Source organism: Toxotes jaculatrix, chromosome 2 (genome assembly GCF_017976425.1).
Source record: "Toxotes jaculatrix isolate fToxJac2 chromosome 2, fToxJac2.pri, whole genome shotgun sequence".
Taxonomy (NCBI): domain Eukaryota; kingdom Metazoa; phylum Chordata; class Actinopteri; family Toxotidae; genus Toxotes; species Toxotes jaculatrix.
In genome coordinates, this window is record NC_054395.1 from 26607095 (window position 1) to 26622170 (window position 15076).

General features: G+C 42.1%; 1 protein-coding gene across 1 annotated transcript in view; it reads right to left on the reverse strand.

Annotated features, from left to right (window-relative positions):
• magi3a (membrane associated guanylate kinase, WW and PDZ domain containing 3a) overlaps window positions 1–15076 on the reverse strand; it is a 101247-nt gene that overhangs the window by 29450 nt on the left and 56721 nt on the right. The window contains exons 2-3 of the mRNA XM_041059851.1: window positions 8896–9012; window positions 4195–4314 (exon numbers count right to left, since the gene is read on the reverse strand). Of these exons, the coding sequence (XP_040915785.1) occupies window positions 4195–4314; window positions 8896–9012 (237 nt within the window). The remainder of the gene's footprint in view (window positions 1–4194; window positions 4315–8895; window positions 9013–15076) is intronic.

A 15076-nucleotide genomic window follows, 5' to 3' on the forward strand; every position in this document is an offset into this window, starting at 1 on the left:
CATAGTCATTCACTCGTTACACATGCACGGCTGTGTTTGCTGCCAGTAAGAAGTAGTTTTATGTCAGAGGGAACATTTTTTTTAAAAACTTGCTTCCCGTTAGAAGGCTGCTGTGCCCGGAGAGACCCCAAGCTTAAATATGCACTGCTAGGGCTATGTGTGTTTATGGGTGAGAAAGAATGTGTGTGTGTGTGTATGTAGATGTCACGCCATCTGTTTCAGTCAGCAGCTGCCAGCATGTCTCATCTCCAACTCGTGAGAATCTGAATAAAATGTTAGTACAACTGTGACTAGAGATATATCTGCAGCGAGACATGACCCCTCTGAAACTCACTATATCCTTCAGGAAAAAAAAAAAACTCTCATTACAAGCTGTGATGGAAATTCTAGAGAGCAAAGACTCATGCAGTCATGGTCATTTAGCAATGTGAAATGCAAGCAAATGGTTTTGTGGCAATGTTTTCAAACACAAATGGAAATTGGAGACATCCCTTATGTTGTGAAAGTTTGGGAAAACCTCTCAAGGGTTTATATTCTGACTCAGCCCTCCCGGTCTCTCTCCCAGAGCCCCCACCCAACCCCCACCACCCCATCCTCACTCCACGTTTATCCCTCTTCCTCTTTGAACCTGCCAGCCACAGTCACAGACCCTCATTAATCACTGAGGATGGGCTTCCACTTTTGGGCAGTGCCCAGTCTGTCCAGGCCTCATCACTGACTGCCAGTGCCACAGGCGGGTGAAGCCCATCTTGAGCTCCAGCCTTGGCACAGAGCTCGGGCGCTGTTTGGCATGGATGCCCACACTTCACAAGCCAGCCCTGTCAACCCTGCATTCCTCTACTCCCTGTGCTTGTGTGTGTGTGTGTGTGTGTGTGTGGTGCACAGCTTGACCTGCCTCTCATAAATAAACTTCCTTCCCAGTTTATGTTCATCTCCTCCGTCTATGTGGTGACACCCATTATAAATTACACACCATTCATATCTTTACTTTCATCCTTATTTTTCTTTTTGAGCTGCTCTCATCCATCCTAATCTCTCTTACTTTATCGCTTCATCTTTCGTTCTTCCACTTTCTGTTTCAGCTTTTTTTTTTTTTTTTTTGTTCTCTAATGTTATTTGGTCTCGGAACAAAAACAACACTAATCCAACTCCTGTTATCAGTAATGCAGTCCTAAGAGCTGAGGTACTTCTTAATCTTCCAGCTCCGAGGAGTGGGCAGCTGTTGCTAGCACAGCACCTTTGCACCCTCTCTCCTCTATGACTTCTGGCCCGTTGCCCTGTTTCTGTCTAATCCACAGCTATGCAGCTTTGCCTCACAACTTCACAAAGCCTGTGATGCCAAAACAAGACCTTATTATAAAATGGCTGTAGGCAATGTAGTCCAGCAAAACCAGGGGACAGCAAATGGTCATTTTCTTTTCCAGTAAAGTCCATGATCGTTTGATCATCTTCATCCTCTGTCAAACTGGCCCTTAGCAGGCGTACAACTACAGACAGTAACAGAGGCGATGAAAGTACCATACTGTCTTAACTATAAATCTTTTGTCTTTGTTCGAGCCTTTTATGCTTCACTTGTCTTGTGCTATTCTGAAGTATTTTATATTTCCACTGCATCCTTAGAGCGGGACACTGACCCCTGACTACGTCAAACAACATGTAATCAAGGTTGTGTTTACCATATCAGTGTCTTGTCTTGTGTATACAAGACAACCTAAAGGAGTTTGACAACTATAAGAACCTCAGTAAAATGTCTGCTATATCTTTTCTATACCAACCTTGTATAAGACAACCAGAAAAGAAAGCCTGTGGTACAGTAACACCAAGAACAGTACAACAATAAGACATCAAAGCTAACGCAATGCTGCATTTCTGATGAAATCTCTTATAGCAACTATGCCTTCCATTGCTGACACCTGCTTTTCTTGAATTTCACTTGTCCATTTCAGCTCCCCGTCTCTGTCATGAATGATTCATACGACTGGTTGTTCTGTACCACACACAGTGAGGGGCGGAAAACTGGATATACCCTAATTCACATACATGGACACACGCACACACAGTCGCACACAAGCAAATCTAATTCTTGAGAGTCTCAGCACAGCCAAAGTAACAAGTATTACTCACACCCTGACACTTTCATCATTCTGTAAAACAAAAACTGGCAAACCAATCTCTTTGTTTTCGTGTCGTTTAAACTTCCTCATCCACTTCAGCAACGGCTGAGTCAACTTTGCTGCTGAGACCTGCTTGGAATGCAGAGAGCAAGACTGTTGAGAGTCGTAAATGTTATGGATTAATGCTGAGGAGTGATCTCAAGAACACGGAAAAACGTTTCTCTTTTTTTTTGCTTGGTTAAGTATTTTCATAATATTGGCCTTCTGAAATAACTTTCTAGCACTGATGAGCGATATGACAACCACTCTGTGAAACGCTCATTGTCTCAGATACTGGCTGCAGCAGAGCAGTGGGAGAGAGTCTCACTCTTGGTTACAGTTTAACCGTGGCACCATCAAGTCCCCGTTGTTCACAGGTCTGGATGATTAGTCACAGTAGTGACAGTGGCTGCCCAGGTCAAGGTTTCCATTCAATCAGCCACATATACAGTAAGGCCTCGTTCAGACAGAGAAACCTAATGTGCAGTGAAGAAGCAAGGCATGTCGCAAGAGGGGGGAAGAGAGAAGAATAATGACAGACTGCAATGAAAAAGAAGGCAGGGACGGAGATGGGATGTGGTTTTCCCTGAGCCCTTGACTCTCAAAGTTCAGTTGGGTTCAGAGTTTGTCCCACAAGAGGGAAATTCTTTTTGCAGCAAGGAAACATGGAAACAATAAAAACACTATAAAACAACAGGGGGCATAAAAAGTGGAGATACTAAGCCCATAACGCAATAACCTAATGAGTCTGTGATATAAAGCTGTAACACAGTATCTCCGCAGAAATCAAACTGTTTTTGCACCACCAACTACCACAACCATGTCTCACTGTTTGTCTGCAGATCGTTGTTTGTGTGTAAGGACTTTTTCTAACAGTTTATCTGTGGAAACTCCGAGGTCAAAAGCCTGGGCATTAATAATTAACTTTATGAGGGTCTCTGAATCTGTGCCTTCCATACACATTCAGTTGTGTTACATTAAACAGGTTAAGGGCAGAGCAGATCCATTATTCATCCTGCTGACTGGTTCACAGGCTCAGGGTAGCAGGGCCAGTCTCTGAGGACTGGATGTGGGACAGAGGGCGGATGAGAGGAGCTCTTACACAGCCACGGCATTTCTGACGCTGCGTGTAAAGGACCAGGGTGAGGTTCTTTTAGTCAACAAAATCACCTGGGGATATATTATCCCCAGTTTCATCACATTTACGGTGACAGTTTGATGACGTGGGCAATGTGTTGACTTCACCTGGCGACCTAATGGTGCACAGCTCAGCAAAGTCACGATCTCGTGCGGAATGTTTAAGGACTGCAAAGCAGGCCAACCACAGGATTTCACGACAGTAGGTATGTGATTTTAGCACCAATGCAAAGGCTAAATTAAATCTATCTGAGACCTGTGTAAACAGCTTATACAGCCTATTTATGTAAGATCACTTGGTAACCATGGTAACATGTATGTGCATCACCATGTGAGTGCGGGGGTTTCACTGATACATCAGAAAGTGAAAAGAAGTTAAAAAAAAATAGTGTTGCATTTATGTTCTACTTAATGTATTTTGGCAGTTGCTCATTAAAAAGTAAGAGGAACATAGAGATCAACAAGTAACCATCTTCCCATATTATTATGGGATTAATTATAATTCTTCCCATTCCTCGGTTTTCATAATGCCAGGGTCAAGGTCAAGTTGCAGTCTTGGCTAATAATGCCCAGTTATTTCTTGGTGAGTTCTTTGCGAGAGAATAAATTTACACACAATAGCCAGTAAAGTGGTACATGACTTGCTGTCAGTCATCATAACACAAAACAAAGAAAAACCAAACAACAAATAAGAGTCTAAAATGAGGAAAAAAAAAAGATTTAGATCACAAAATATGATATATGATATATCAAAGAATGTGTAAACGAGATTAAATATTATTGACATAATCTCAGACAGTAATTGATTTCAACTTATTTTAAAAAATTTATTTTTCCTCCTTAAAAGTAAACGGTCCATACACTCCCCTCTGCAGTGTTGTATTCAAAGTGTTGTGAGACATACCATCGTAGGTGCCACTCTCCAGCAGCAATCCACTTTCTTCCAGCTCTCGGAACTCCCCCACACTGATGAAGTTGTAGTCCACACCGGGAACTTCCCCCTCTCTGGGCTGCCGAGTGGTACCTGCCGACAAGGACACCGTTTAAGACAAAGGGAACATCCAAAGAAGTGGAACGTGCTATTCACTGACGGGGTGGGGGTGGAGGGGTTCGGGGTTGGAGGGGGCTGAATGTGACACTGTTTCCAACATGCCCACAGGGATGTGAGTCAAGTCCAAATACTGCACTCAGGGGAGAATCTGTGTCCACATTATGAATAGTCAACAGAGCTGGGACCACAAAGCTACAAATTCATTATTCAAATATGAGACAGAGAAAAAATATCCCCCACACGGCAGCACAGCTGTCCAAATACAGAGCAAGTGTAACTGATGATAATGATAACGAACAGGATTTTAATTGCGCACTTTTACTTTGACTTCAACAGCACCACTTTTGTTCCTTATGAACACAATATCAGCACAATAAATAATGTGAAAAGATTTGGAGAAGGCGGTTTTGGTCAGGTGTGCACAAGGTATATGAGTGGATGAACTCATGTATTCAGTATAATTATCAAAGATAAATGTATAGTGGTGACTTGTCTGCATGATGCTGCTTAACTAAAAACACTGTTTACGCCAGGCCTTTTCTGGGACATCCTATTTGCAATAAACCAAACTATGAATTTCTAAACTCATAGTATTAACTTATAAACTCGTTCCAGTAGCATTTCAAATTACAGCCTCATCACTTGTTTGCAGCATTGGGAAAGATTTGTTCACATTCATAAAACCAGCATAAAGGCTCCAAGGTCACAGGAGTAAAAAATCAGTTACATGTTTTACAGTGTATTGTGTCCTTCATGCCAGCAGTTTTGGCCAAGGTCAGCCTCTCTGTGTCTGAAACAATCTCAAAGCAGCAGTTATAATCTAAGCTCAAGGGTTCCAACTTTTTTATTTCCCCTTCTTTTTAAAACATGAACTCCTTATGAAGTCTTTTCCCCCCTAAAACATGCTGCTGTTCCAAAAGTGAAGCATCTACACTGCACTTCCTGTTCCTGTAAAGTTAGAGCCATTAAATAATAATCTGCCATTACTGCCGTAGCTTGTCAAAAAAGGTGTCATGTTTTGCCCTGTTGATGCTCTGATCTGTGAGACATTAAAAACATATTGTTATGAAAATGATTTTCCGTTCCCTAACATGCCGACTCTGCTTACTGTCATCTTAGATGTAATCAGAGCTTTTACAGTACCTCAGCTGAACTGCTCTGCTATCTGGCTGCACTGCAGGCACAGGGGATTTTAACTCAGAGTTTAACAGGAACCTATCCCCATTCTTCATTTTCTTTCTGTGTCAACATCCATCCTGACTGCAGTATGAGCCATCACATCTGAAACAGCTTAGTCTGTTGCAAAGGCCATCTTTTATTCTGTCAAAAAGAGCCATCGGAGGAGAACAGTGAGGCCACGAGCGGAGGAAATATGAGCTTTATTCTGTAAGAATGAATGGGGAAATGTGGTTGTTTAGCATTTTAATGTTTATTCAGCTACCTTAGCTGACAGTTCTGACAAAACTGACAAAAGCTGGATCAGTTTTTCCACCTTGACAGTTTTAATTCTCATCACACCATCATGTGCCTTTGGAAATGTTGTTTTATCACCTGATCTGCAGTCATTTGTTCTAGATGGGTGAATTCACAAAGCAAAGCCTCTCTCCAGTGTCCACACCTGGAGAGCTGTGAGGGGAGAGTATGATTACACCCCAGCTATGGACAAACAGTGCAGACAGACTGCTAAGACTGTTGAAACTAGAAATCTAACTGTTATCTGAGAAGGAGCACCGGGATTAGGAGCTTTGAAGAAAAGACAAGAGGAAATTTGCTGCCAATTCTCACTGGAAAAAGAACACACTGTTTTCACTTCCATCTTGTGTGTGGTTCCGCACAAGCTTCTCTTTGAAGAGATGAAACAACCGCATGAAAACAATAAAGGACAAAAGCGCCAAACCAAAGCAAATGAAAAACCAAAAAGTACAAGCAGTTACCGGTCTACAGGGGGTATTGTGGCTTAAAATCCAGCTCTGCCGTGTTAAGTGTGAACTTTATTCTGTGTTTCCCTCCTAGCAGGTTGAACACCCACTCAGTCAAAACCCAGTGACAAGCCTTTAACAACAAAGCTCCCAGATGCTAATTGCAGCAGAACAACAGAACAGAGAAGAGAAAAGGGAAAAAAACTAATGTAGAACTATATTGAAAGATATCAGATCAGATACTGCCAACTTTATATTTCAAGAACAACAAGAGGTGGTGATGAATGTTGTCTATAATTGCTGTCTATAGTAAACAGTCAAAAGTCTTGGTTGGGAACACATTTACAAAGAGGGCACTTAGTGTGACACAATGGCAAATGGTGCATTGCTACCAATTCATTACTACAGGATCTTAGTCATGTATTAATCTGAAGTGAGAATAAACACTGACTAATACTCAAGAATGATTCTTGTTCAGAAAAAAAAAATATTATCATCTCTTCTGCACCATGAAGCGATTATATCACAGTGCATAAAAAGGAGCATAATATTTGAGGCAACGTGAAAATGGAGAAAAAAAAAAAATTAGAATGAAATTGCTGGCACTTGCCGTGATTGAACTTGTAACACCTCCATTTATTTCTCGAGGCTCGCTGAGAAATATACAGGCGTATTTCTGAAATTTATAGGGCACTGTGACTAAACGCAATCTCCATATGAAATACATAAGGCAAAACTGTATCTGATGTTATATGAAATTTTTACAATTTACTTTAAAAGTTCTTCTTTCTCAATCAATGCAAAGCTAGATTTTATCTTTTGTCTCAGAGGCTTAAAAACTTAAAAGGAGCCCCCTTCAATCTTCCAAAAAAAAGGGAGGATTGAAAACCTGAGGCAGTTTTTTTTTTTTTTTTTTACATTTCCACTACACTTCCTCATTTTTTTTTAATCTCAAATGAGACTCGTGGAGGCGATTGCTGTGCCGTGATGTATATTAATACCCGGGAAAGGAGAATGGTGGCTGGCAGTGGAGGGGGGGGGGTGTTAGCAAAGCTTCAAGGTTTTCCTGGTGCACTGGACCCCTGGCAATGTCTTGAGCTCCTGACATCTTTTGTGGGAGGCCAGGGTGACACTTAATGAAGCCTCACTGCGTGTAGTGGAAGAAGGAAGTCATGCTTCCCTCACTCTGAGATGCCACTCGAGCTGCTGTAATGAGCGCAGGCATCATGCTTTAGTGGCTATTTAGGCTCCTTGCGGGGTCACTGCAGCTCAGTGTGCTGTAATAAGCCACTGGCACAGGCTTGGATGAGCAGAGTGGACAGGGGACATATGCTGAGCTACTCAAGCCAGACCGCAGTGTCTTGCATGGGATATACATGCCGCAAGTTTTTCTTGGTTTATCTTCCACGATGACTTTCTGAAGTAGACTCAAATGTGAAGGATTGGGTAAAACTAGAACAAGGTGTCCATTGCAATGCTTTAACAGCTTTGACCATCTTGACTGAGACTATGTTACTGGTCTTAACCAGTGTATACTGTAACTGAACAGCTATGGAGCATTGAGGCCTTGCTTGTGCTTTACACTGTAAACCGTTCCACACATTTCAATGACAGCAGATGGCCAGCTTCATTCAGCAAGATGAGCAACTACAAAGTCCTGCTCATTATGTTATTATCTCAAATGAATCATTACTGCTTTATTTGCATTAAATGCAATGTCAAAATATGCCTTTAAAATGACTTGCTCTCGACACAAAATGTCAGGAATAAGAGCTTCCCAAATGATAACTGAGAGTTAGACTGATAATAAACGGTGTCTGGGGCAGTGGCAAATGGCAAAAAAAAATGTTTTTTTTACTCAGCTGTGCAGCCCAGAGAATAGCAGCTGCTCTTTCATTTATGCCGGTTGGCCTTGTTTTCCATTTTAAAATCACTCGGGTCTGAAAACAAAATTGCTTTGTCGTGGTTATTTATTCTCCTACATTAAAAGAAACAGTGGAGAGGACTCAAAAAGAAAAAAAAAATTCAGGCGAAGAAAGTGAGAATGAGAAAAATGTTGCATAACTCTTTCACACCTTTAATTGTAAAAGATAACCAAGGTCTGACTATAATCAGAAACTGAAAAATAAATGTCTCTCTTCAATCAATACTTCATATATTCAGTCTCAAAACTTATTTCCATTAAATTAAACATAAAAACTGAGAAAGTCTGCAATTCCCCTCGATCCCGATACAGTTCTTTTGTATAAGCCCTGAAGTCTTAAAACATATTTTACTCATGGTAGATAATGTTGGGCTTCCATATCAAAGTCTACTCAGATTTTTCCTAGGACATCAGAGTTACATTAAGCCTAAGACTTTTACTAATTATATTGAGATTATAAAGTGAAAGGCAAAGTTTTGCAGACTACATGACTCAGAAATTCATATTATCTGGTGAACTGAGGAGCAAAGAAGAGAATTGAGTAGAAAATTTTTTTAAAAAAGGGTTTAAAATGCAAAAGCAGGATGGTGCAGGTACTTCTACAGATGAGAACAGACCAGGCTCCATCTGAAGGGGTCAGAGGACAGCAAATGGAGCCCAGACAGAGAGAGAGAGAAGACTGAGGTGCCCAGGGCTGTGGAAGCTACTCACAGGGAATGGTCCGCAGGTACAGGTTGTCTCTGATCACCTGCTGGAGCTTATGGTCTAGGGAGCCCTTCTGAAACTGCAGACTGAGGTAGTGACGCAAATCAGTATTCAGCACCTTACCTGTGGGAAAGGGAAGAGAAACCTGGGTCAGTCCAGCAATTAAATCATGTAGGAGGGCGTCCACATGGCACTCATTTCCAAAACACCCACTCTGGTTATTTGATTCTGAGACAATAAAAAAGATATTCTGAAATTTAAATTCATAACAACCAACACTGCACTCATTTGACCAACAATAACACACGGTACGAACGAGACCCAAATAAAAAGGGTCCTTGTCTGGACAGTAATTTCTTGTACCTGAGGAAGCTAGGTGCTAAGTGGCAAAGATGGCATATTGAAGCTGTCATGCGTAATGAAACATTAATTAGGCTCTTTCGTTAAAAAGCCAGATGTATGCATGACAAAGAGGAACACAAAATTAGGACAGCTGCTTCTCCGGAACAACAGCAGTTCATGCAAAGTTTAAGGAAGTGTAGGGGCTGCACAGTCATCTCGAAGAGGAGGAAAATTTACCATTTTCCTTGGAGCGACATAATGTCAGACAGAGGAAGGAGTGAGATGAAGAGAGAAGGAAGAAACAGAGAGATTTCCCTAAGGTCTGCTATAGTAGCACTCTTCCTCTGTGTGGACCCCAGCTGTGAGCGGAGAGGGAGCCCCCTTCTCGGGAAGGGACATGCAGGATGAGCTTTGAATGTGACGCCATTTAGCCATTTATACTGTGGGCTTTCTCCTAAACGCTGCTTAGCAGGAGGTATGCAATTAACCTTACACAGACAGAGGTGGTGAGCACTGGGGTCAACTGTCTACATAAAATACAACATTGGAGTTGTTCTGACAAGTTATCACAGCCACAACAATACCTGTGATGTGCCTCATCAAAATCTAGCTTCATGTTCCCCGTTTTCTTCTTCTCTTTAATGTGGTCTCAATCATAGCTCCACAAGGCCAAAATGTGGTAATGTTTGCTGTCACTGTCTGCCAGAGTCTCTGACGCAAGTGTTAAAATCCTGTAGATTTCCTCCAGACCAGAAAATGTTGACAAATCAAAATCAAGCAGAAGCCAGGCTGTGCAGGGAACATCAGTCAGCAAGATCACACACCTCTCCCAGCAAGACAACTCCAAAAATTGTAAATACATGATTTTTCCTATTGTGAGACTAATTCTGCAAGCTGCTGGCTAATCTGCTGATGAATATTTTATCATACACTTCACTGATCTGAACTGCACACAAAAACATCCCTGTAGAAATCGCAACCAAGTTAAACTGAACAAAACTGATTTTCAGTCATCCATGTCATGATCGTAGATGTATGAAGACATTTCACCTTTCATCCAAGAGGCTTCATAATGTATTCAACTCTTCAGTCCTGACTAGTGTTCTTCATGCACATAACATCTTCATACGTTCATACAGCCTGATTCTATAGAGCTCAAGCTCAATATAGACCCAATATAAACTGAGCACAAAGCAACAAAAAAGACACGGAAGTCTCATGCCGACGCTTTAAAAAAATTAAGTGACAATTTGTCCTAGATGTTGATAGTATAGCCATTTACTACATCCTAGATAGAACAAGCTGCAATACATCGAGTATATCTGACATATCGACCCACCCCTAATTCAAACTAGTAGGAAGTGGCAGGAAAAAAGTGTATAAAAAATAATCATACTCCATAGTAACAAAGAGAAATATTCCCACAGTGAAAGTAATGAAAATTTTAAAGTGCAGAGTATCCTACGCATCCCGCACTCTACAAGAGTTCTGCTTTGAAACTTGAACAGCATTTTTTATGACACCCATTTTCAGCAGGAAGTACTGAAGGATAGACTTGGTTGCTGGGGAATAAAAAAAGCTATTGCCTACCTAATTCAAAAATATTGTAAATTAAATGAAGTTCTCTTATTCAGCTCCTGAGGGGATAAAACGACTACCGCTGGGACTGTAGATCAGCAGCATTATGTTGGCTGGTTAAGGGGGTTGATTCCACCCTCTTAACATCTGCCAAAAGTGGTGTTGAAAATAGAGCGATTTGAGTTTCTTGCTTACTGGGTGTTCAACATTACTCAGTACTTTGGTCTTTTGCTCTTCAGACACACACATGAGCTAATAATTCAACTGATTTTAAAAGTTTGAGGTCTCTAGACAAACGGCATGTGCCTGCTGCTTTACTTAACTTGAAACAGTCCAGTAACTGCAGCGGTACAAGCGAGGGCTCCGGCCAAGAGAAGCATGGCTCTCCGTTATGTAACTCTATAGACTTTTTACTGGCACAATGAATGTGAGGAATTTATGTCAAGGATACAAAAGCCTGGTCTGGCTACACATCACAATTTGAAAGCCACAAGCCTGCGGTCCACGTTCCCAGAAGCTATGAGACATGAAAAACCCAAAAACACACACACACAAACAATGTACACCCCATTCCCTCCCACTGTGTCAGGATTGTTCCCATGTTGAAGGGGATGGGAGTGATTCTGCCTCCACCAGAGCTTTCTTCATGCTTGGGAATGCAACCCTGGATCCATTTTCACACACTGCCTCGAAAGATCAGCTGGTTTCAGTATGGACAATGAAGGGTACTAATTGTTACCACAGGATTCCTGTAGGGAAGGGTAGATACTCCACTGGGTCAACGAAATCACTCTCTCTCTCTCTCTCTCTCGTTCTCTGTCATACACACACATACAGACACACACACACAAACACATGCAAATCACCTCCCCTGCCCAAAGCAAACTCCCACTCAAGTGCTTCCAACAGGGTAGTCTTTGTGGCCCGCCTGTCAGGTTGTGTTAGCGTGCTACATCATATCTCCAGAGACGGAGAGAAAAAGAGAGAAAGGGAGGGAGCGGCAACTCTCAGCTTCCCGCTAGGTTACAAGGCAGCGCATCACTGGCCTGCCAGGCTGGTAGTACGAGGCATGTGGGACACAATGGAAGCCTTTGTGCCTTGTCATCTGGCTATTAGACACTCTCTCATACAGAGGGAGTCGGTGGGGAAAAGAGGGGCTGCAGTTCAAGGATGGAGAATCATTAAAAACAGAGGGAGCGAGGGAGGGCAGTGCGGAGGGAGTGGGGGACGTTTCGCAGAAAGGAGTAATGATGATGCATGGGAACGCACGTGGAAACTCACCCCACCGCTCTCCAACTGCCTTTTCATCATTATTCTATTGCTCCATCTCTGACTGTGTCTGTGACTCTCTTTGCCTCCCTCGCTGTGGAGATTCATCAGCTCTGGCAGATCCCCACAGGGCAACTCACACCTATGTCTGAGATCACTTTCTGAGTAGCTATCTACCTTCTTTGCATCTCCCCTTTTTTCTTTCTTCTACTGCTAGCCACTTAACCTTTTGTTTTCTCTCATATCACAAGCCCCTGCTTTCAAGTGATGCGTGCATCTACCTTCCACTGTTTCCACTGCAGCCCCTCTCCACCTGTCTTCTGCCTCTTGGATCAGCAGAGATAAAGGCAAATAAAAACCAAATCCTCGCTCTGGCTTTGTCTAAATCTGCTATTAGTTTTCGCTATCTACACATATGGAGGTGGAGAGGCCTTACTTAGATCAATAATAAATGATCTGCAGAATAAAAAAAACATACTGTATGGATGTTCTAACAAAACCCCCACTTTTTGCCTCTCTTTCTACACTTTGTACACGGGAATGAAAACAAAGCACATGCTTCATCCCATCATCCTTCCCTCATTCCCCAAGAACACCTATATCTGCCATGTGAAACTGCTTCTCTCAGCTCACCTCATCATCTGTCATTTTCAGTGACTGATGTCAAAACTACTGAAATGCTTTGAAAAAAGTCCTTCGTTGAGAGACAAAGTTGTTTATCAGCCAAAAGACCTAATAAGAGCTTCAGTCCTTCTACCATCATAAAACCCTAACCCTAGCTAAACGCTAACGTCAGTATGCTAACATGCTCACAATGGAAATGCTAGCATGCTGATGGTATGACGTTTACCATGCTCACCAGAACACAACACACAGCTGAGACTGATGGGAATGCCATTATTTTTGCAGGTGTTTGGTCATAAAACAAAATACTGAACAAATGTTGAACTGATGGTGCTGTAACAGAATCAAATTACACGGAAATCCATCCAGTAGTTAATGAGGCATTTCGAGGCAATCTATTCAATACTCGCTGAAACATTTAATGAAAACCCCAAAATGTCAGCTTCATGGTGGCACCAAAAAAAAAAAACAAAACGTCAGGGGTTCACCGTAGTCAGTAGGCTTCAACTTCTGGGGACCTATGTTTCATGGCAATCCATCCAACAGATGTGGAGATATTCCAGAGTGAACCGACCGACAGACCAACATTACCATCTAAAAATCCACACCAATAATCAAGCTCACCAGCTAGCTTTGATGAAATTAAAAAAGGAACAATTCTTTAGGCAAATAAGCTTGCACACTAAACACTGAACACTTAGATGAAACTATCAGTCTTGGTGCTGCATGAATTTGGCAGAAGAAACATTCTGCCAAAAGCAAAAAGACCTGTCTTTTCCCAAATCCCTGCAGCTCTGGCCCATTTCTTGGCACACATGCATGTCCTCACTTGACCAGGGCCAAAACAATTGACTTGCAGCACAGATATTTACCCAGGCAGCCAGTAAACAGGCAGTTAAATAACAATGGAATTACATAGGCACATTGCTTTCCCTAAATGAGAGTGGAAGCAATGTAGAGATGTCACCAGCAGGGGTGTCAGTGGGCGTCTAATGAGGCAATTCTCTGACAGTAGCGCAGCTCCGGAAACAGCGAGAAAGCCCCCACCATCTGCTAATTACCACCTTGTTAGGTTCATTTGGCAACTCAGGGCAACATAATGTCCTGCCTCATTTTGTGTGACAGGCAGACAGAGAGAGAATCAACAGTTTATTGGCATCTAAGGGACACCCACTTTCTTCACATTTCCTGTAAAATGGCAGGGAGACAAATAAGAAAACCAATTCTGGCATTCTTGTTTCCTCCCCAAAGAGCAGAGCACACAGAGACAGACATGTTGGTTTTGTCGCCAGTGGTTTCATCCCCCCAAGCCCATGCTCACGTGCACTGAAAGTGATAGTGGTGGAACAACCTTCCCTTATACACTTGCCCTCGAGATGGGAGAGGTGTGGAGGGTTTTCCTGTCTGAGACGAGCTCTGTTGCTCTTACGACCACTGTTTAGAGCTGAGTTGAGAGTTGAGAGCTGTAACTGCCTGGCAAGAAAGAGTCAGCGTGAAGTCACTCAGTGACTGCAGAGCCCAAGAGATTAATTGTGGATGGAGGTAAGCTTTGGGATGAAAAATGTTGCATGAAGGAAATCAATGTCCCCACAATCACCCTTTTCCCCCTTCAAATTAGATACATCCCACTTGAAGCCCAATTAGTGGGACTGGAGCTCAACATAATGTCAGTCTGCACAAGCTGGGTGTTTTGGCTATAAAATGGCTAAAGACCAGGCTTAAAACCTCTGTAAACAACATCCTCTCTTCCAATTGTATCTTTGCTGCAGTGGTTAACACAAAAAAAAAAAAAACCTGCCTTGCCTTAAGCAATTTTAAATTAAAAGTTTTAAAATTAATTTGAAATTCCTATAAAAAATGAGTATCAAATTCCTATCACTAACACAAAGGGATGAGGTGCTAGAGGAGAAGTGACTCTTTATGATACTATTCTGAGCTTGCTGTGCCACATGAACAATGGCATTATCCCTGCACCTTTGGTAGAATAGCACGATCAACTCTTTTAGCAGATAATTGAAAGGAATGGTCTTGCTACACATTGCGTGCAGGCTTAATGTTGCGGGCTTATTATAGTCAATGTGATAATCATCAGCGCATTTGGCAATAGACACAGATGGTGTCCCAGAGCACTCAGCATTCAGAAATAAATTCTTGGCTGCGGATGGCTTGCCTGCTATTGTTGGCTGACTGTACTAAATATCCATTAGTTACATGTTTGAGATAAAACTGGCTTAGTGCATTCTTGGCTCATTTAATAGTACACACCTATTCTGTTGATACATGGAGTACGTGTGTATACAGTCTCACAACATCAGAGCAACCAGCCATTGCGTAGGTGGGTACAATAAATTACTGGGAAAAGAGGTGAGTTCAC